The 23,859-nt window shown below is 38.0% G+C and overlaps 1 protein-coding gene across 1 annotated transcript in view; it reads left to right on the top strand.

The window, feature by feature from the left end:
• kalrnb (kalirin RhoGEF kinase b) overlaps positions 1–23,859 on the top strand; it is a 96,263-nt gene that overhangs the window by 31,935 nt on the left and 40,469 nt on the right. The window contains exons 14-31 of the mRNA XM_051897361.1: positions 1,766–1,961; positions 7,395–7,561; positions 9,965–10,084; positions 11,598–11,816; positions 13,392–13,541; positions 13,913–14,027; positions 14,144–14,259; positions 15,101–15,223; positions 15,539–15,721; positions 17,533–17,657; positions 17,910–17,976; positions 18,167–18,273; positions 19,155–19,224; positions 19,552–19,641; positions 22,558–22,650; positions 22,763–22,874; positions 23,122–23,312; positions 23,443–23,544. Of these exons, the coding sequence (XP_051753321.1) occupies positions 1,766–1,961; positions 7,395–7,561; positions 9,965–10,084; positions 11,598–11,816; positions 13,392–13,541; positions 13,913–14,027; positions 14,144–14,259; positions 15,101–15,223; positions 15,539–15,721; positions 17,533–17,657; positions 17,910–17,976; positions 18,167–18,273; positions 19,155–19,224; positions 19,552–19,641; positions 22,558–22,650; positions 22,763–22,874; positions 23,122–23,312; positions 23,443–23,544 (2,346 nt within the window). The remainder of the gene's footprint in view (positions 1–1,765; positions 1,962–7,394; positions 7,562–9,964; positions 10,085–11,597; positions 11,817–13,391; positions 13,542–13,912; positions 14,028–14,143; positions 14,260–15,100; positions 15,224–15,538; positions 15,722–17,532; positions 17,658–17,909; positions 17,977–18,166; positions 18,274–19,154; positions 19,225–19,551; positions 19,642–22,557; positions 22,651–22,762; positions 22,875–23,121; positions 23,313–23,442; positions 23,545–23,859) is intronic.

Here is a 23,859-nt window from a genome sequence, read left to right on the forward strand (position 1 = left end):
AAGCACGTAACATTACAATAATTATGAAAAATTAAAAATATACGAATGGTTTAGACCATGTGGTTGCTTGCCTCTTGCATGTTAAAGCATGGATGTCCTTAAAGGATTAGTTCACTTTCAAATAAAAATTATCCCAAGCTTTACTCACCCTCAAGCCATCCTAGGTGTATATGACTTTCTTCTTTCTGATGAACACAATCGGAGATATTTGAATAAATATCCTGATGCATCCGAGCTTTATAATGGCAATGAACAGGGGTCACAAGTATGAGCTGAAGAAAGTGCTTCCATTCCATCATAAACGAGCAACCGTGTGGCTGTGGATCCATGTGGATGGAAGCACTTTCTTCAGCTCATACTCGTGACCCCTGTTCACTGCCATTATAAAGCTTGGATGCGTCAGGACATATTAAAATATCTCCGATTGTGTTCATCAGAAAGAAGGAAGTCATATACATCTAGGATGGCTTGAGGGTGAGTAAAACTTGGGATAATTTTCTTTTGAAAGTGAACTAATCCTTTAAATTTCTTAAATCTGAATGTGTGTAAAACAGAGATTGTGGTATTTACCCTTTCTGATGCCCAGATTATACCAAACTTAAATCTCTGTGTTTCAGGACCTTATGTTAGGCCATACGTGAAAAATCTGGGTGTTTTACTACAGCACATTAAAGCTGGAAAGTTTATCAAGTCATAAAGTCAAGTTTCTACCAATTGCGAGTCCTGGTAAAAATGAAGTCCTTTCTCTCTTTTAATAATTTTGAAAGAGTTATCTATCTATGCTTTTATCACCACTAGGCTTGACTTTTGCAATTCTCTCAGGCTGGGGATTAGTCAATCTTCTTTAAACTGCCTTCAGATGGTTTGAAATGCTGCTGCCAGAGTTTTAACTGGAGTTTGAAAGCGTGACCATATCACCCCTGTTCTACAGTCTCTACATTGGTTACCTGTGTGTCACAGAATTGATTTTAAAGTGCTCTTATTGGTTTTTAAATCTTTAAATGGTTTAGCACCCCAATACCTCTCTGACCTGTTGAAAGACCACCAACCAGGGAAAGCTCTTAGGTCTGCCAATCAGAGGCTCTTACTGGTCCCTAAAACCAGACTAAAGTCTAGGGGCGATCAGGCATTTGCCATAGCTGCTCCGAGACTTTGGAACAGCCTATCTCTTCAAATTAGAACTGCTACCACATTATCAATTTTTAAGTCAAAGTTAAAATCATTTTTATTTGATCTGGCTTATAACTTATGATTTAAATCTGATGCATTCTATGCTTTGTTGTTTACTCATGAATTTGTCTTTGTCTGGATTTTATTTAATGGTTGTTGTTTATTTCTGAACAGAACATTGGTCAATGGTAGTTGTTTTTAACTGTGCTTTATAAATAAACTGAAATTGAAATATTTTAATTATATATATATCAGCTTTATTTCAATTACCAAAAATGATTTTTAATAGTTTCAGTTTTATACAGCATTGCTCCAGTAAGCTGTTAACCACCGTGACCAAAATTGTTTTAAGAGTTGAATCAGTCAGATTTGTGAGCAAATAACTGCATGTGCCAAATAAGAAGAAGAGTTAGAATGCATGTCAAAATTTTCAGCGAATAATGACTTAAATTCTGGTCTATTTCTCACACAACATGAATCATATTGGACATGAATGATAATTTAATTGTGCTTTTCACACACTTTTTCATTATATTTAATAGATGTTGTTTATTGTTTTAGTGTAAACTGGTAATAAATGCCCTCTGTTCCATAGGTGATGGGTGAGCTGGACGCATGGAAACAAGATCTGATGCGACAGGCTTCTGATTTCAACACAGAGGAACTCACGCTGGCTGAGCAAAGACTACACAGACACACTGAGCGCAAGCTCGCCATGAACAACATGACCTATGAGGTCATACAGCAGGGACAGGATCTCCACCAGTACATCATGGAGGTCCAGGCTTCAGGTGAGGAGCTGGCCGGCGATACTAGAGATGTAGAGATTGAGAGCAATAGTTTCATACTACAGTAGCAGGGTTCTGGTGAATCAGCGTTTTAACGCTTTTGGTGTTTGTTGGCAGTTGTTGCTGTGTTGGTGTCACCACTGGTTTCACGCTTGGTTTACCGGTGTTCACTTTGCATTTGTCGGGTCATGGAATCTTTAACATAATCTCACTTAATTAAATTTTAATTCAAATAGTTACATGATATGCTGATTAATTACTCAAATTGTTAGGAATTAATCACTTGTTTCAATATTTATGGATATTGAAGATGTCCATAAATAATCTAAAGACATTACTGTGGCATATTGTGCAAAATCATTGAATAGACATCACAAAAATGACTTAAGTATTGCTTGTTTTATTTCCATGTAATTGAACAAAAGCCTATCACAAGTGTACAGGCCACAGCAATCCATATCTGTCTGCGGCAGACAAAAGGCCCTTCACACAGAACATGTTCTTCTCAACACCCGCGTTCTGTTTCATTTTGTGCTGTCTGCTCTCTGTGAGTGTGGTTTGTGAGGCGCATTGCCTGTGGACTCACAAAAACATGAAGTTGGTATTTCAAAATGTATTTGCTTTGATGGTAGTAAGATCCCTTATACTGGGATCTGTATGGGTCTGGTGATGTTGTTTTTAGTATTATTTATATACTATCATAATATTTATTAATTAAAGGGTTAGTTCACCCAAAAATGAAAATAATGTCATTTATTACTCATCCTTATGTCGTTCTACACCCGTAAGGCCTTCATTCATCTTCGGTACACAAATTAAGATATTTTTGATTAAATCCGATGGTTCAGTGAGGCCTGCATTCAAAGCAATGACATTTCCTCTCTCAAGATCCATAAAGGTACTAAAAACATATTTAAAACAGTTCATGTGAGTTCAGTGGTTCTACCTTAATATTATAAAGCGACGAGAATACTTTTTGTGCGCCAAAAAAACAAAATAATGACTTTTCAACAATATAGTGATGGGCGATTTCAAAACACTGCTTCGGAGCTTTACGAATCGAATCAGTGATTCGGATCTCCTATCAAATGGCTAAACTGCTGAAATCACGTGACTTTGGCGCTCCGAGTCACTGATGTGTGCTTTTGGCATTTTTATTACTTTTTAAAAATATTTCCTTTTAGCTTTTAATTTTAATTTTTTTTTTTTTATTTCAGTTTTAGTTTCAGTATCCTAATTTTCATATATATATATATATATATATATATATATATATATATATGTGTGTGTGTGTGTGTGTGTGTGTTTTCAGATTTATTTAACTTAACCAAATAGTTAACTATAATTGCATCAATTATTTATTGCGTTACTTTGTTTATAATGAATCACATTAAATTTACCATATGTTTTTAAATTGACAGCCTTAACCAATTCATAACTGTTTACAATATGTATTTTGTATAAGATGTAAATATATATAATTTTTAAAATAAAATATGTATAATTTTTTTAATAAATATATATATTTATATTTTGTTTATCATATATTAGTGCTGTCAATCGATTAAAAAAACATAACTAATTAATTGCACTTTTTTTTTGTAATTAATCGCACCTAACGTTAAAAGTGTTTAATATAATATAATATTATTCATATAATAATTTTTATATTGAAATAATTTAACATTTAATCTCCAAATTAATGTAGAAACAACATAGATCAAATATTTGAAAAATACCAGGTAGGAAATATACACAAATTCAATGAAGTTATCAAACACTTCACAGCCTTCACTGCATAAATTATAAATTAAATATAGATTAATTTTTATTAAAGCTACAAAAGTTATTCAGTCAAGAGCAGTGAGTGATTTTCACTTTTTCTTTTGTTCTTTGATTAACATTAATGACAGACAGCAGCAAGTTTATTAGGCTGCTGTCACTTTAAGACCTGCCGAACATGACGCGGATCTGACTCGCATCTTATTTTCTCTCACAACTCTTTATGTTTATTTAAGACTTTATTTAACTAATATAAGACTGTTACTCTAAGACTGTTACTCAAAAACAGGCATTTTGGCGTAATTTTGTGTGTTTTTGCCCGCTGTCTGAAGCGGCTTTCTGTGCGCACGAGTCGTGTGTGTGTCACACAGACAGGAGATTCACAGACACACAGTTCTCTTATGTGTCTCGTCGTGCTTCAATGGTTTAAAAGCATTTGTGTGAATAAGAGCGTGATCATATAATGTAACGCTAGATAAAGGATGATGCGTTAATTTTGACAGCCCTAATATATATATATTATACAAGATAAATTAATATGTGCGACAGCTCATAATTTAGGTACTTATGCTTAATACTTTATGGATCTTATCATCTTGCATGTAGATGATTTCATCACTGACCTCCTGTCCTTCGTCAGCTTTTTATTTGTGCACAGTGTGCTTCTCTTTTATTATAAGCTCCTTCTCTCTTTATGCTTTACCAGTAATGACCTTTTAAAACAAAGCTTGTCGGAGTAATGTGAACAATATTGCATCCAACAGCCGAAATTTGATGTTTGAAATGTTTCTGTTTGTTGAGTCAGTGTGAAGCAGCCTTTATGGCAGTAAGACGGGTCGCTAATGTCTGCTGTAGGGAACGCAGGAGTGATGATGAGTTAGTGTTGGGTGGAGAGATAAAAGAGTGTGAATCAGTCATCGCTTCACTCCTCTGTGCTCTGTTCCATTTTATTGACAGTTACCACGGACACAACAGCAGAAAGCTGCTACCCACATTATGGGCTGTCTTAGATACGTGTGATGAAAGAGGAAGGGAGAGAAGCGGAGGATTGGGTGGAAAGATAAGGCTGGAAAATGTGTGTATGACAGAAGGTGAAATGGATTGGAAGGAGTGGAGGGAGACGGAGCTCTATATAGCTCTGGGATCTCTCATATTATTAACTCTGTATGCGGGGTGAGGTTGCTATGGAAACCCCCCTTACATCCCCTATACCAAGGTTTCCATGGTGACGGGGGCCTTCGCTCGTCACTTCGGGGTTGCCTCGGACACACTCCATCGCTCACTGTTGGGTTGCCGCGAGGATGCTCGGGATACTGCAGAGGCCGTCCTGTCACTCACACATCATGTTCCCATGGGAACCGACTCTTGTGGCCCGCTGTGAGGTTGCCATGGAGACAGCCCACGGGCAGGTAGCTGAGGATAAGTGGGGTGATGTAAGGGTTAGTAGAAGGAGGTTAAAACGCCCTGTGTTGTATCTGCAGAGAAGAGTCTGTCTCTCGTGCACTTACACAGATGCTGGTTGTCTGTCATGCACTAATGCGGTTACAGACACGCGAACGCACATATGATCGATGCCAAGCATTTGACGCTCGGTTGAGCAGCTGGGACATTCCATCACACGCTCACCTGTCTGACACGTTCTCCGCTCGCATGCCATCATAACTGCTCGCTGAGATGGAGACCTTCAGAGGAGGCCTGTGCCACAGTTGTTCACAGCACAGCGCCCCCTGCTGGACAGAGGAAAGAAAATTTACTGGGATAATCTATAGTCATCTAAAAGAGTTTTGGGTTCTTTTTTATTTTTTGATAATAACCTGTACGGCAACACGCAAATGTAAAGTGTGTAATTCTTTTGATGTTAAGAAAAGATGTTATTTATTTTTTTTTTTTCATGCACCGGTTCATTTTGAGATTTTGCTTCCATAATGCAATCTTTCAGACTAGTGGAAAGAAAACGTCCAAAATGCACATTTAAGTTTTCATTTTATTACACTTTTATCTGTGTGCATGTGTAGATTGTAGTGCTGTCAATTGATTTAAAAAAAAAAAAGTAACTAATTAATCAGATTTTTTCTGTGATTTATCAAGATTAAAAACATTGGAGTTTTTAATATTAATATATCCAAATTAATGTAGAAACAACTTAAAGACAGTATGTTTATTATATTATATAAATATTTGTTTAATGGCATTTTTTATGAAAGAAGGTCAGTGATACTATTATTGGTACTGATGTGATGCCTCTATGAAATTGATCTTTTAAAAACATTAATTATAGACATTCAACTTTACAGTATAACTGAAAGCTATCAATTTCAACATTTATTGGGCTTTAAAAATTAACAACTTTGAATTTAAGTGAACTTAAAACAATCTTCACATAAACCCATTATAATAAATGTCATATTTACCTGTGGCCTTCTTACCTGGCTAACAGGAAGGCAGTATACACAAATTGAATAAAGTTATCAACAGCCTTCACTGCATAAATTATAAATTAAATATAGATTAATCCTTATTAAAAGCTTCTTAAAAATTAAAACCTTATTAAAAATTTCTCTGTTACCTTTGTTCTTTGATTAACATTAATGACAGACATCACTGGTTTATTAGCAGTGTTGCCAAGTCCACGGTTTTCCCTTGGATTTAGGCTACTTTTACACTGTTGTCGCGGGTTATTTTTCATGTCTGCGGGTTGAAGCAACCCCAAATAAAATGCTATTTAGCCCCTGGAATGCGACTTTTACCTGGAGAGCCCCACCAAAAACGCGGATTTTACCCCCCGGAATGCAATTTTTACCATGGGACCCCCCTGAAACGCGATTGGGCTAGTGAGTAGCAATTTGGCGGGTTTTGTTGTGAAAACCTGGCAACCCTGTTTATTAGGCTACTGTCACTTTAAGAGCTGCCGCTGCCGAACATGAGGCGGATCTGACGCGCATCTCATTTTCTCACAACTCTTAAAGTTCATTTAAGACGTTATTTAACTGATTTAAGACTGCTCTTATGGGGATACTCGACAAAACGGCCATTTTGACATAATTCTGTGTGTTATTGTTTGTTCAAGCGCAAAAGAGAACTCGATGCTGGCGCGAGTCGTGTGTCATACAGACACATTATTCACGGACAGCGCGTTCTCGTTTGTCTTGAGGCACTTGAATGGTTTAAAACTATTTGCGTGAAAAAGAGCGTGATCACATAATGTACCGCTAGAAAAAAAAGATGCTGGGTTAATTGCGTGAAATATTTTTAACGCGTTAAACTGAAAATAATAATAATCGCGTTAACGCGTTCATTTTGACAGCCCTAGTAGATTGTAATTGCAATGTATCTCTTTAAAGCTGTTTTCTCAAAATGTCCATTTCAGGAGCACTTACGAACATCAAACTTAACAGTTTTATATTTGTTCCACCTTCTAAAGGTTTTTACAGAAGGCAAACTCGAATACTACAACACATGACCAAACAGTATTTAGAGACTTCTTGTTGTCAAATGTTTGTGGAACATGATATTTTAGAAAAACAGCATCATTTGTTTGCAGATGCTACTTGGATTTGCAATTTTGATATTTTATTATCTATGCAGTGAAAACTCATATACTAGAGCAAATGTAAATGTGCATATGTGTTTTTAAAATACATGTGTATGTTTCAGGTATGGAACTCACTGGAGAAAAAGACGTTGATTTGGCTTCAAAAGTTCAAGAGCTGCTGGAGTTCTTGAATGAAAAGCAGCATGAGCTGGAAGTGAGCGCAGAACACACACACAAACGTCTGGAGCAGTGCTTGCAGCTACGACATCTGCAGGCGGAGGTCAAACAGGTGCGTGTTTAAAACCAGTTGCTACATCTCAGCTTATGCTCACATTTAGGGACTCTACTTGAAGTCACACTCGTTGTAATGTCACGAGGAACGCCTGACTTCAGGAAAAAAAGCCTGTGCTGTGCTAATGTCCTAGATTCTGACTGATGCCATTAGCCTGAGTACTGAGTGCCCAGCTAATTGCCTTTATCTTTGACACACACACACACACACACACACTGTCGCTCATATCCAGTCTCTTGCTGTGCGTGGGTGCAGACTGCAGCTCTGTATTTCAGAAAAATGAATCAGTCAGTTCACTTGCAGTATTTCATAGACAGCACTGCTTTCTTATTGGCAGTGCTGTCATCTCAGGACCTCTCAGCTTTATCTTTGTTCTTTAATTAATTATATTGTATCTATATGTACTTTCTTGTACATCAATTTGGTTAGAAAATGAATGTAAATGTAGGCAGGGTGTTACATAATGTGGGAGTGGGGAATCCCTCCAGCTCAGCTGTAATGTTTCTGCACATTTCACTGATTCTTGAGTTATGGAATGAAACATTGAACAGTTTGCAATTAGTTTTGAAAATGGCAGCATTTCCATTTTTATATGAATCAGAGATGATAACTAGAATGTTCTTATTCAAATCATCTTATTTACTGACCTCACAAATATTTAACAAAAGTAGACATACTAAAACAGAAATACTTCTGAGTCCTGAAAGAAAGAAAAGGTTCATTAAAAAAGGTTCATTTGTTGAAGGTAAAACCAACAATAGTTTTCGATTAGATTTGGATTTTTTTATATAGAATTTGCATTCTATATATACACCGATCATGCATAACATTATGACCACTGACATATTGAATAACACTGATTATCTCTTCATCACGGCACCTGTTAGTGGGTGGGATATGTTAGGCAGCAAGTGAACATTTTGTCCTCAAAGTTGATGTGTTAGAAGCAGGAAAAATGGGCAAGCGTAAGGATTTGAGCGAGTTTGACAAGGGCCAAATTGTGATGGCTAGACGACTAGGTAAGAGCATCTCCAAAACTGCAGCTCTTTTGAGGTATTCCCGGTCTGCAGTGGTCAGTATCTATCAAAAGTGGTCCAAGGAAGGAACAGTGGTGAACCGGCGACAGGGTCATGGGCGGCCAAGGCTCATTGATGCACGTGGGGAGCGAAGGCTGGCCCGTGTGGTCCGATCCAACAGACGAGCTACTGTAGCTCAAATTGCTCAAGAAGTTAATGCTGGTTCTGATAGAAAGGTGTCAGAATACACAGTGCATCGCAGTTTGTTGCGTATGGGGCTGCACAGCTGCAGACCAGTCAGGGTACCCATGCTGACCCCTGTACACCGCCGAAAGTGCCAACAGTGGGCACGTGAGCATCAGAACTGGACCACAGGAGCAATGGAAGAAGGTGACCTGGTCTGATGAATCACGTTTTCTTTTACATCACGTGGATGGCCGGGTGCGTGTGCGTCGCTTTCCTGGGGAACACATGGCGCCAGGATGCACTATGGGAAGAAGGCAAGCCGGCGGAGGCAGTGTGATGCTTGGGCAATGTTCTGCTGGAAAACCTTGGGTCCTGCTATCCAAGTGGATGTTACTTTGACATGTACCACCTACCTAAGCATTGTTGCAGACCATGTACACCCTTTCATGGAAACGGTATTCCCTGGTGGCTCTGGCCTCTTTCAGCAGGAGCACAACGAGTTTGAGGTGTTGACTTGGCCTCCAAATTCCCCAGATCTCAATCCAATCGAGCATCTGTGGGATGTGCTGAACAAACAAGTACGATCCATGGAGGCCCCACCTCGCAGCTTACAGGACTTAAAGGATCTGCTGCTAACATCTTGGTGCCAGATACCACAGCACACCTTCAGGGGTCTAGTGGAGTCCATGCCTCGACGGGTCAGGGCTGTTTTGGAAGCAATATTAGGAAGGTGGTCATAATGTTATGCCTGATCGGTGTATATGCCACATATATATGCCACATTTTAAGTATGTCTAGTTAGTAGCTAACAACACCAGTAAAATAAAATAGCTACTGACATTGGCAACAATTCAATAGATGGAGCTGAAAATCTGTTTGGAGCCATCCTATAGTCTAAATTTATAGTTGAATGCTAGATTTGCAAATATTTATTATTTGACATGGCACATTATTTCAGTATCTGACAGTGTTAAGACATTGAGTTACAGCAAGGAAAACACATTTCTCAAATTTTGTCAGAAAATGGAAAAAGCAGGAGGCTGCACCAAAACTTAAATGAATATGTTAACAGATTAATCTGAAATAATTTATTGCCTTTCATTTTTGACTTCTGTAGTCTGTTTTGTCACATGGCCATGTGTGTGTGCATTTGCATACACGTGCATGTGCATTTACATGCGTGTGATGATCTGTGCAGGTGCTGGGTTGGATCCGTAACGGTGAATCCATGCTGACGGCGAACACAACGAATGCTGGTTCACTGTCTGAGGCGGAACAACTTCAGAGAGAGCATGAACAGTTTCAGCTCGCCATTGAGGTACACACACACACACACACACACACACACACACACACACACACACACACACACACACACATACATTTTCCTTAATTGATTCAGCAGGGGGCAGCATCATGAGGCTGCAATATGCTGTAATATGAACATTAATATTAAATATTAAACCTTGTGTACACCATTACCTGCAATTAGGAAATCATTTTTTCTGCTAATATAAAACAGATTATTTATTTAACCCTCTAGGCGTTTTGGGAAATGTTGGAGGGGGTTCTCATTGGAAAAATCATCCCTTTTGTTATGATCTATCATAAACAAAAGATAAATTGATCTATAAATTATAATGCCCCATTCATCAAAGGGATGGAATACCAAACAGCTGAGTTGATTTTTTTTTTCTGAGCTTAGAAAAAAAAATTACTCAGCAAATTTACGAGCAGTAAAAAGCACATTAGCCCAGAATGAAGACTGAGTTTTAATTCAGCAAATTGCTGCGTATAATTCTTGACTAACGGCAGCCTCTCTAAATCAAAAGAAGTCACTGCTGAGTATTGGCCAAATTTTCCCTTCCGCCAAATATGTTTTAATCATCTACAGGAGTGGTTCTCAAACTTTTCAGGCCAAGTACCACTTTTCATCAACTCATATTTGCAGTGCCAAAACAAATGTGTGAATCAGGCTGCTAGTTTTATTCATTCAGCATGTGCTCTGCTCTGTGAAAGCATCAGACTGTGCTTCACCGCTGATTGTTTTGGCCTTGAACAGCAGGACGTCTAACTGATCGTGTCTTAATTGCTCTCCCAAGGAGCCCCTCCGTGACCTTACCCGCCTCTTCTGCGGGCCTGGCAGTTAACAAACTTAATATAAGTACACCTCAAGAGTTGAAACGAGCCACTTCTTAAGAGTAAGGTTGTGCATTGAAAAAAAAAAATAATGTCTATATTTTCTGGAATTTTGTTAACAATGATAATATATTATTTTTTTTATTTTTTTTGCTTGTTTGGATGGTTTAGGTGATCTGTTTACTGCAGTGACAAAACTTTTCCATTAAGGGGTGATATTTGCTACATTAAATTTGTTTCTAAGTGCAAATAGATTTTCAAACAGAATTTTACAACAGTTCAATAAACAAGAAGTTAATATTGTGAGTTACATTTTAGACACAATATTGTCAATATTGTCTGTTTTTCACCCATCCAAGTGCCCAAACACAGCAGTGAGTATTGAACACACACAGTGTGAACTCACACCCAGAGCAGTGCTTAAGCAGTGTAATATTGCTTAACTATATTACAGAAATATTAGTCAAAATTTTTGCCCCCATATATTGATTTTCATTCTAATTACATTCTACTAGGCTACATCACTTAGTGAAAGTGTGAACTCTCAAGACATGTTTTTGTTTTTTTGCAAAGTGAGTGACATACTTGTTAATGTCAGCTTCCTTCATTTGTTAAATATCGTTAATTGTAATATTATCGTAGATGATACATAGCGCACGGCCTTACTTGTAAGCCCCTCTCTTTGCCCACAGTCTCTGCTCCATGCCGACTCCCTCCAGCGCACCCACCAGAGCGCCCTGCAGCTCCAGCAGAGGGCGGAGCTGCTGTTGCAGGCGGGTCACTATGACCCAGACGCTGTCCGGGCCTGTGCCGAGACCGTGGCTCTGCATTGGCAAACCCTCATGCTGAAGATGGAGGACAGATTAAAGCTGGTTAATGCCTCTGTGGCCTTCTACAAGACATCTGAACAGGTGGGTTTTAATGGAGTATGTGATGATTACCATCAGTGCCAACAAGTGCTAGTGGCGGAGATTGTGATTGAGAATGTGAACTAGTGATATACGTGTAGATTTCAGTTTAAAGGGGTTGTCAGCCTTTTTTTAGATAAAAAAAAAATCCACTTTTAAAGGCTTAGTTCACCCAAAAATGAAAATTCTGTCATTAATTACTCACCCTCATGTTGTTCCACACCCGTAAGACCTAACAGTTCGTAAAGACAAACAGTTCATGTGACTACAGTGGTTCAACCTTAATGTTATGAAGCGACGAGAATACTTTTTGTGTGCCAAAAAAACAAAATAATGACTTTATTCAACAATATCTAGTGATGGGCGATTTCAAAACACTGCTTCATGAAGCTTTGAAGCTTTACGAATCTTTTGTTTCGAATCAGTGGTTTCGGAGCTTGTATTAACTAACCCTTTAATTATTAGTCCATGTACATGTAAATCAGATGATGTCTTAGGCCATTGCAGTAAATGTCATGGTTTTTCAGTGCCTCACGCCATGAGCGCTGCATTTTTATGATGCCCTGTGAGGTTTTTAGTAGGTCATTTGAAAATTTGAAAAATACATTTTGCGGTATAAATTGAGTTCACCTTTGAGTTGTAGCCTTCATATTACTTCAAGTAATATTTTAAGCGCAAGAGAAGCTGCATATTTTATACACTACCGTTCAAAGGTTTGGGGTCAGTACTATTTTTTTTTTTTTTTTTTTTTTTTTTTTTTATGTTTTTGAAAGAAGTCTCTTATGCTCACAGAGGCTGTATTTATTTGATCAAAAATACAGTAAAAACAGTAATATTGTGAAATATTATTACAATTTAATGTTAAATTGGTGCTTAAGGAACATTTCTTGAAATGGTGTTGAAAACAGTTGTGCTGCTTAATTCTTTTGTGGAAACAGTGATACATTTTTTTTTTTTTTTTTTCAGGATTCTTTGATTAATAGAAAGTTCAGAAGAACAGCATTTATTTGAAATCCTTTTTTTTTTTTTTTTGTAACAATGTAAATATCTCTACTGTTACTTTTGGTCAGTTTAATGCATCCTTGCTGAATAAAAATATTAATTTCTTTCAAAAATAAATAAATAAATAAAATCTTACTTGCCCCAAACTTTTGAATGGTAGTGTATATTAGTCTAACCTGTGCTAATAAATTATGCTTATTTTTTTAAATCTAAAAAATACATCATAAATAAAATGCAGTTCATAGGAATCTCCCAAGACCCCGTATGCATTGCTGGCACCTCACATGGGGTCACATGAGAGATAAAAGAGCCGTTGGCATTGCCAAGAACAACTTGCCTTAAAGGTACACTGATTTGGCTATTTTGATATTATCGCCCATTAATCATGCCCACTTTTCCCTTAACAAAAATGTTAGCTCCCCCTAGTGTCAGTTCCAACATCTTCTGAAAATACACTCTATTATCAGATTTTTTTTTTTTTGACTGGACTAGACTTAAGATAAGATAAGCTTTGTGATTCTACTGTGTGTGTGTGTGTGTGTGTGTGTGTGTGTGTGTAACATATGTCTACCTCAGGTATGTAATGTGTTGGAGAGTCTGGAACTGGAATACAGGAGAGAGGAGGACTGGTGCGGAGGTCATGATAAATTGGGCTCAATGGCAGAGACTGACCACGTCAGCCCCCTCATCAACAAACACCTGGAGCAGAAAGAAGCCTTTCTCAAGGTACACCTCACACACACACACACACACACACACACACACTGACTCAAACACCTGCAACAGCAGAAGCTCATCAGCTCTCTCACCAGTTTGTCCTTTTTATATTTTTAAAAACTGCATCTGCAGCAACATTTCACCATATGTGACCACATGTGTCAGTTTAAATAGGTCACAGCATGTAAAACATGTTTTCATTTGTAATCTGTAAGAAACCTTGACTAAAATTATTTAGTGTGTCTGTCAAAATCGCTGTCCATCTTTCATCAACACTCCTAAAACTTCATTTGCTGTCAACATGGTAAATGTTGAGGTCACTGTACAGTTTAGGTTTATGTACACTGACTCTATGAAATATTTTATTTCTTTGGTTCTAGGCGTGTACTTTAGCACGTCGTAACGCAGAGGTCTTTCTCAAATACATCCATCGAAACAATGTGAGCATGCCTGGGGTCGCCACCCACAATCGAGCCACTGAGTCTCAAGTCAAAGGTCAGGACTGCTTAAAGGCATTATACCTGCAAAATATACAGTCTGTCTGTATGCGATTGTGCCTGAATGTTTGTAATTGTGCATTGATTGTGTCTTGTGTGTTTTCTTATGTTTAGCCATTCTGAGTGAGCTGCTACAGAGGGAAAACCGTGTCCTTCATTTCTGGACTCTGAAAAAAAGACGTTTAGACCAGTGCCAACAGTACGTTCTTTTTGAACGACACGCCAAACAGGTGAGTGAGAGAGTTTTATACAGGCAAATGTTTTGAAGTATTCAATAACATTGGTGGTTTTGTTTTTGTCTTCCCTTGTAAAAAAGTACTTCACTTTAGCTTACTTTTGAAAATGGTATTTATTATGGAAGCAATATAGTTAAGAATATACTTAAGTGAAAACTTAATGTAGTCTTAATTGCATCTTTATATTTAATTTCATAATTACTGTTATTGTCCTTGATATATGGTTAAAGTGTATTGCCGAATGTACCAACAAGAATTTATGGTAAAATATTTAATGTAACTAACTTGTATGTCATGTATTTAAATACATTGGTAATTGCACCATTGTAATGATGAAGTTGCAGTTTAGCACATTTAAAATGTATTAAATTTAAATGTAATATCGAATAACGCACTACTTGGTTATTTACATGTGCTTTAGTATGTTAGTCAACACATAAAAGTGGTTCTTTAAACCACATCAAAAGATTATGAAAACAATGATTTCAAATGTATCTTAAAGTAAAACTTTTAATTTGACATTTTTACAAAGTGCACTTTTTAAGGGAACTTAGTCATGAAAGTGTATTGTCTTTAAGTACACTTAAGTTGCAATTATTTCATTAAAATTATATATTGTCTGCTAGTATACTTTTATAGATTTGAAGTACACTACAAATGGGTATTCAATACAATTAACAGACTTCTTTTTCACAAGATTTAGGAACTTTGTTTAAATCATTAGTTAGACATTTATCTAGTAGAAAATGGAAATATGGTTGTCTAATGAGAGGAGAGATTCTGAACAAACGCATGAAGTGACTTTTACCTTTTTAAATCTGTGCCCTCTATGCAGGCCATTGACTGGTTACAGGAGACAGGAGAATATTTTCTATCCTCACACACATCGCCTGGTGATACCAGCGAAAAAACTCAGGAACTACTAAAAGAGTATGAAGATTTCCGCGTGTCGGCTAAGGTAAAAACATTGGCAACAGTCATTTATGACTATTATTGAAAATTCATTCACTGTCATATTGTTCTAAACTTTTATGCTTTTGTGGAACACAAAAGAAACATTTTTATGAAGAACATCCTGGCCATTCTACCAAATAACAAAACTCAAAATGCACCACAAACGTATCATAAATGTGGTCCAAACAACCAAAGACCTGTTTAGGCTCTATCTCAGGTAAAGCGTTAAACATTTGTGTTTGATTGTGTTTTGAGCTCTGCACATGTTTAGACAAACGCATCTGTTCACTCTGACCTGATGCTCGTTCTTCTCTTTCAGCAAACGCAGGAGAAGGTGAAGCTGTTGATCCAGCTAGCTGGTAGTTTGGTGGAGAAAGGGCATGTGCATGTGACCGAGCTCAAGAGGTGGGTGTCCACGGTGGACAGACGGTACCGAGACTTCTCCATGCGGATGGGTCAGTACCGCTGCAGCTTGGACCGAGCGCTGGGAGTGTGTTCTGAGGTGAGATGCAAAGCAAAGCCAGTTTGTTTCTTTTTGGAAATATATCCTGCATTTATTCTTCATTTCATGTATTATTTAATATATTTATAAATCTTAATCTCATATCATGAGGAATCAAACGTTTAGATCAGATAAAAAAAGCTTAAAAACACTTTTGAAAATTCATCTTTTAATTTTTGGTCTATGTAGCAGAACCTGATTTCACCAAATGCAACATGTTCCTGGATCAACATCTTTGTTGATCCTGGAACAACATTCCAATCAACCAATCAGATTTGTGTACAGTTTATGTTGAGTTTAGACTTACAACCAGGGTTAGGTGCTTCTACATCAGTGTTATTCATCATTTCCCTCTGATTTTAGGGGTAACTTATGGATAGGGTTAGGTTTAGGGGTAGGGATATGGTTAGGATTAAATTTTCAGACAGGAATGTTGTTCCAGGATAAACAAAATATGTTGACCCAGGAACGCGTCTAAATCACCAAAATCAAGACATGCGTCTATGTACATAATGCGTCAGACAGATGTCTTTGGCATAAATGGGATTTAAGACCCCTTTTGCAGAGTTTACCTTTGAGTCATGTTATAGCCTTAATTTCAAGTAATATTTTAAGTGAAATAGAAGGTGCATATTTACATATTTAGGTGCATACACTATCATTCAAAAGTTTGGGGTCAGTAAGATCTTTTTGTTTTTAAAAGAAGTCTTGTATGCTCACTGAGGCTGCATGTATTTATTCAAAAATACAGTAAAAACAGTAATATTGTGAAATATTGTTAAAATTTAATATGCTAATTTGGTACTCAAGTAACATTTCTTGTTATTATAAATGTTGAAAATGGTTGTGCTGCTTAAGGGGAGACACTACAGGCAAAAACACTGTTTTTTCTGGCACCTGTCAATTTTGAGATTTTGCACTTTTTGGCTTTTCATAAAGTGTTTTTTCAGACTGGTGGAAAGAAAACATCCAAAATACATTTTTAAGTGTATATCTTTAAGCACTTTATCTATTTGCGTCTATAGATTTCAATTACAGTAAATATCTTTAAAGGCCGTTTTCTCAAAATGAGTTTTTTCTCCTGCTCTGAGTCAGAAATCTCCACTTCAGTAGAACTTATATACACCAAACTTTACAGTTTTATTCCTATCTATATTCTGAAGGCTTTTACAGAGGGATTTGTTGATATATCATTCCTATCCTGAGTTATAGGTCCTTTTCCTCAAAAAAACATGGCAAAAATAGATTTTTTAAGGCTATTGTCAGTATTGTCTAATTTACCAAAGCACAAAATAAGATATCCAGAATCCCCTCTGTAAAAGCCCTTTCATCTAATATGTCAACAAATAGAACCAAGAATTTTAAACCTGGACCTTTCCAATTTCCAGATTTTGTTTTTGGAAATGTATGCAAATGAGCGTATATTTAAGTATATAAGGCCTCATTTGCATATTAAAACATAAATTTACACAAAACTTGTAATACATTTTTTTCTTATGTTTATGCCAGTAATAAACTGGAGAAGTTTCACAGTGATATCTTCTAATTTAAAAAAAAAATCCCTATTCACCTGTAGTGTCTCGCCTTAATTCTTTTGTGGAAACTGTGATCCATTTTTTCCCCCAGGATTCTTTGATTAATAGAAAGTTATTTATACATATGTTTATAAATTTTAATCATTGTCTTTAATTTTTTTAATCCCGTTCAACTGTTTTAAAGGATCATATCATGAGGAATCAAAAATTTAGATCAGATAAAAGAGATTAAAAACATACTGCAATTTTCAGTATTCCCCCTAACCTCTCCAACAGGACAATAAAGATCTGGAGCTGGACAATATTCCCGCCAGCCTGACCCACACTGACCCAGAGGTCAACCTCAATGACCCTGACCATGAAGTTAATGAGGAAAAGAAGAAATCTGCCAGAAAGAAAGAGTGAGTGATGAAGATTTTAAATATGACTCAGAATCCTTATTCTGTGTGCCAGCTTCCTGTGCACAGGTTAAGCCGATAGTCCCAAACTACATCACAGCATCAATAGCTGCTTCTTCACACAAAATCCTTTTTAATCTAAATCATTTCCTGAGGAATTAGCTTTTTGTTATGAAGTGCTGTCTCAGACATTCTTTGCATTTGAATGTCTGTAATTTGCTGGGCTTTCAGTGAGGCATTTTGGTCTCTCTGTAGGTATATTATGGCTGAGCTGCTCCAGACAGAAAGAGCTTATGTACGAGACCTACAGGAGTGTTTGGAGGTGAGAGTGTTTCTTCTGCCAAAGAGAAGCTTTAGAGGTTTTCTTAGTGATCCCAGACAGTCATGGCTTTTGATAGCAACAATCATCCAAGGTTGCATTATTATATACTGTACTTTGCCTGAAATGTTGTCTGAGTTACAAGAATTGTGAACTAAGAATGAACTAACCTCCCTTGTGCATTTATGCACAGACTTTTCTCTGGGAAATGACGAGCGGTGCAGAGATCCCATCTGGAATTGCGAATAAGGAACATGTGATCTTTGGGAATATTCAGGAGATTTATGAATTCCACAACAAGTATGTTTTCAGACAGGCTTTATTTCCAGGTTTATGTACATTGATTTGCATATGCGCTTAGCAGTAAAGCTGTCACTTTGATGGCTCATAAAGCTGAAACTTTGATGGTCTGTGTAAGTATGTGAATAATTAGTTGTACTTGTCAAGGAGATCTATATTACCTGGATAAACTATTCTGTTCTGTTAGCATTCTTCTTAATGGTAGTTGCTTAGCTGGCGCATTTCCACCCTAGAGTTCGGCACTTACATAATACCATCTTTGCACATGAAGCTCAGTTTTTATCTCAAGTAGTGTTGTTATGGTTAACTAAAACAAAAGCATCTAAAAATTGTTTTTGTTAATTGTTATAAAGCTAAAATAACATAAATATTATATATTAAAACATTACATAATATTAATAAAAAAAAATATATATTCTTTATTTAATATAAAATATAATATTAATAAATTAAATATTATAAATAATAGATAAAAAAAAAACAAAAAAACAAAATTAGAAGTGAAAAAACAAATAGCTAAAATTACATAAATATTAAAATATTAACAATTCATAAAATGAAATTATTCTTTAATAGTATTTAAAATTTACTAAAAATAACACTCTCAAGAGCAGGTTGACTGATGCAAAGTGTCACTCTATATTTAATACAATTTAATATTTTAACCTTTCAAACTAACTCAAGGCAGAATGATCATGTTCATCAATGTTCATCAGCCAATGCTGATATTCCAAAATAGCCAAATATTGGTCATTCACTAGGAACAACCACCTTAGCAACAGCATGCTCACTACACACTTTTTTGCTACGACACAAATCACTTATATTTTTTCAAAAAATGTAAAAAACTAGTTGTGTTTTACCATTTGTTGTTTTTACAGCATTTTTCTGAAAGAGCTGGAAAACTATGAGCAGCTTCCAGAAGATGTGGGCCATTGTTTTGTCACATGGGTGAGATACAGATGAATCATTGTCTTTTTTCCTCAACATTTTCTTTGTTAGGAGAACATATTGTGATTTCAGTATGGACAAGTCATCATCATTTTACTTCATATGAATATTTAAAAAGTAGTGTGCGCTAAGAGGCTGTAAAAATGGGAAATTTGCCCACGCTGCAGTTTGTTGATCATTATTTAAATCTTGAAAGGTCCAAAATATCAATTCAGCTGTGAAGTATAAATGTTCATAAGTTGCTTTTGGTACTTTCAAACGCCGGTGAGGTTGTTTGCAACATAAATAGTGAATGTTTTTTTTTTTTTTTTTTCCCTTGTTCTGAAGGCTGATAAATTTCACATGTATGTCACCTACTGCAAAAACAAGCCTGACTCCAGTCAGCTCATCCAGGGCCAGGCCGGGAGGTTCTTCGATGTGAGTCGGCTCTCTTTTTTTTTCTCTCAGTTCATTTTGAAGGTTTTTGTGGCATGGAGGTAAGATGCTAGAGACAACTCAAAGAGCAGACAGGGGGCACCAGAGAGCTGCTGTCACCGACCCTGGCTAATCTCCCAGCTAACAGGGAATGTTCTCAGAACTTAAGCTATGAAGAAGTTGTGAACAAACATTCTTCCATTAACATTATAGAATGTTTGTTGAAAGTTATCTGGTCTTTAATAATGTTCTCAAAATGTTAGCGTATGGCATATTTGTCTGTTTTTTTTAAACTACTTGTTACAGAATGGAACATTCAAAAGTTATGTTCCCATAATGTTTGAAGAATGTTAAAATGGAATGTTTCTTTAACGTTTGCATATCCACGTTTTTAAACAATGTAAAAAACATCTCTTGTTACGACTTGTTTCCCTGAGAGGAGAAAGAGACACTGTATCATGACGACGATGCTATGGGGAACACCTCAGCGTGACTGCATCTGAAGCACGTGTGCAACTGTTCCAATTCTGATTGGCGAAATGTCACCCTGTGACTTGTGACGGCGTACCGCAGAAACTATAAAGGATACCCGGAACAAAGGATACCGCGGCGTTGCAGGTTCCCTCTCAGGGAACCATGGTTACAGTTGTAACCCGCAACGTTCCCTTTGAAGTGATTCCTATGCTGCATCATGATGAGAATGCTATGGGGAATGAAACACCTACTGCGCCATACTGACAAATGCCTGTCCTTGTGTGAAGTCACTACGAGCACAGCTTAGGACGAAAGCACTCGAAACCCTGGTGAAGAGCATTCCGGCAGCTGGTCAGTCATATGCCACTAGGCAGTCTGGTGGATGTAAAACTCAAGAGCCCTTACTGGGCAAAGCACATTTAGCTTCTCTTGGTCCACTGACAAAAATGGAGGAGGATGAAAGGCCTGCAAGATCACTGAACGTGCAAAGTTGGATGGAACTTTAGGCACATAGGGTTTAGGGTGAAGAATCGCTACCTGGAGCAATTCTAGGCAGGAGAGGGCAACTGATAGGGCCTGCAGATCTCCTACCCTCTTGAGTCCATGGGCTTGAAGGGTGCCAGGGACAACCCCTCTAAGACCTTGGCCAGATCCCTGGCCAGATCCCAGGCCAGAACTCTTACATGATCAACAGGCCTCAACCTCAAAGAGCCACAGAGGAAACAAATTTCTAAGTGGTGTCTCCCCAAAGATCCATTGCCTAACAGTGCATTTAAAGCAGCTATGGGCGCCACGTAGACCTTAAGCGTGGAGGTGGATAGACCAGCAGAAACACGATCCTGAAGGAACTCCAGCACTGAAGCAACCAGGCATTTAACTGGGTCCAGCTGGTGTCCTCTGCACCATAAAGTGAAGACTCTCCACTTTAAGGTGTTCAGTTTACTCTAGAGTTTAGGAAGGTCTCAACAGCCTTGGCCTTGCCTGTACCATGGCATCCAGCTCCAGTGGAGGTGGATGCGTGAGGAAAAAACAGAGTGGACAGTGCGTTGTTTCCTTGGATGCGAACCAGTTCACTTCCCTCGGCCGAATTACCTCCAAATCAACTCCACCATTTCAGGGTGGAGTCTCCATTCCCCAGGCCTCAGCCCCTGTCTCGACAGGATGTCTGCTCCCTGCTTTAGATACCCCGCGCCCCATTCTGTGAGGGACTGTCATAAGCATCCTGCAACGACAAGAGGCCCCCATCACAGGTCCTGGGGACAGAAACCAAAGTTTCTTCCACATCACCAAGGCATGATGACAATTGTGCATAACCTTGATCTTGCAGAATGGGTTGCCCTGTGGGGAAAACCCCTTGGTCTTGAGGAGACTGGGACATGACCTCGCTGGACACATGAACACGGCTGCGTCCCAAAGCACTAGAGGTGGCAGGGGTAGCAGATTGTTTTCCTCAGAGACACATTTGGAAGAAATTGCCATGCTGCTAGTCTGAAACAGATATTAGCCTCTCGAGACTGACCTCTGGTGTAAGCTGAGTAATATGCCCAGTGCCCTGAAATGGCTCTCTGTCAGGGGACGACCGAACGTACTTCTCCAATACCCTCCTCGGAGAGAGTGAGCCTCCCAGTTCCGCAACATTCCCAGGTAGAGACTAGGCCAAAAACTCACTGAAAACCGCGGTTCCCCGAAACACCCAATGGTGGCGGGGTTGGCAATCCGACTTCCCAAGGGCACAGAGGAGAGGTGTGCACACAAAAACTTGGTGATTACAATAGTAACTGAAGAGCCGCAGCACTGATAAATGGAATAAAAGGCAGGGTCTTGAACGCGAGACACGGCGCAACTGTCAGACATCCGTCTAATGCGTGTTTCCATAAAAGTGCAATTAAAGCACCATAGCTTACTGTAAACCGTTCCGGCAGAGCTTTATTGTTGGCCCAAAGCAGACTTCTTATGCCTGCGCATCCTGCCCTCCTACATGCTCATACCAGTAATCCTATTCTTTGTTCACACACAGCATCATACAAGTAATTTACTGGTAATGTTACAAGGAAAATTGCCAGAACTGATTTACCAGTATTTATGAAAAGGTCCTGTTCACTCATGAACTCTAAACGGTAATTTACCAGTAAAGACTGTATGTGCGCAAGGGGCTTAAGTTTTCTGTTTTTAAAACTTCATTAATACAGTGATAAAAAAAATTGCTTAAACAATCTAGGGTGGTTAGGTGGTCTCCCAGCATAGTTCTAAAGGTCTGTTCTAAAGGTTTTGGGTATTTGTTTTTGGGACAGACCAGCTGGCCAACCAGCAAACCACCAGAGTGGAAGACCAGCTAGACCAGCTGAATACCATCTTAGACCAGAAAAGGCTGGTTTGTTTTTTGTTTAGCAATTACCACAGTTTTATAGCCACAAGATTATTGTTGTTTTCTGCTTTTTCTCACAGGAGATACAGCGGAGACATGGGCTGGCCAATTCAATCTCATCGTACCTGATCAAGCCCGTTCAGAGAATCACCAAATACCAGCTCTTGCTGAAGGTGGAGACTCAGTGTTTTTGTTCAGTCTTTACCTGATGTGATGTAATAATGATGTCCTTTCAAATCCATTTTGAATCAGTTTGCAGCTCTAAATGGGTGTGTTTGTGAACAGGAGTTGCTGACATGTTGTGAGGAAGGGAAAGGAGAAATAAAGGAGGGTTTGGAGGTGATGCTTAGTGTGCCTAAACGCGCTAATGATGCCATGCACGTCAGCATGCTGGAGGGTGAGCGATAATTATGGCAGCTGTGCTGAAAACGTAACTCTGTGCAGAAGGGTTCTTTCTTTTACAGTTATTTAAGTTGTAGTATGACTTTAGAATAAGATTTTAAAATATGATTTGAAAAATTTGCCACTTGATGTTTTGGCTTGTTTTTTTTTTTTTCTGAATTTCAGATCGACGATGAGCTGTTGATATTTTTGCTATATAGTTATGTATCTGTTTATCTATGTGATTGTTCTTTTGGTTTCAGGTTTTGATGAGAACCTGGCCGTACAGGGTGAGCTGATCCTACAGGACACCTTCCAGGTGTGGGACCCCAAATCTCTGATCCGCAAGGGCCGGGACAGACATCTCTTTCTCTTTGAGCTCTCCCTCGTTTTCAGTAAAGAGATGAAAGACTCGTCTGGACGCACCAAATATGTTTACAAAAACAAGCTGCTGGTAAGGAGCTTCAAGATGACACGTTGTCAAGAAGTGTAAACACCATCAGCAAAATGAGGTCTTTAGTGCCTTTTTCCCACTTTATTAGTAAGTCGCTAGTGGTAGTGTGAATTCAAATGTGTTTTGACAGACATCAGAATTAGGAGTCACCGAACACATTGAAGGTGATCCGTGTAAGTTTGCTCTATGGGCCGGTCGGACTCCCACATCTGACAACAAAACAGTTCTTAAGGTAAGATGTATATATGAGTCTGTCTGTGTGTATTAGTGTCAGATAAACCTATAGAGATGTCAGAACGTCATCCTAGTGGCTAGCACATGTCAGCGTAAGAAATGAATATTTTTATGAGGGCACATTTTTTTCAGTATACACTACAGTATAACACTGTATCCTAAACAGACATGACACCTAGAATACGATATTATGAATATTAGCACTGTCAAAATGAATGCTTAATTTATGTGATTAAATTAAGTAAAATATTTATTAAAAATGAACCGTTTCATTCTAAGTGATTTACACAAAGACCTATTATTTAGTTATCAA

This window comes from Ctenopharyngodon idella, chromosome 6 (genome assembly GCF_019924925.1).
Source record: "Ctenopharyngodon idella isolate HZGC_01 chromosome 6, HZGC01, whole genome shotgun sequence".
Taxonomy (NCBI): Eukaryota; Metazoa; Chordata; class Actinopteri; order Cypriniformes; family Xenocyprididae; genus Ctenopharyngodon; species Ctenopharyngodon idella.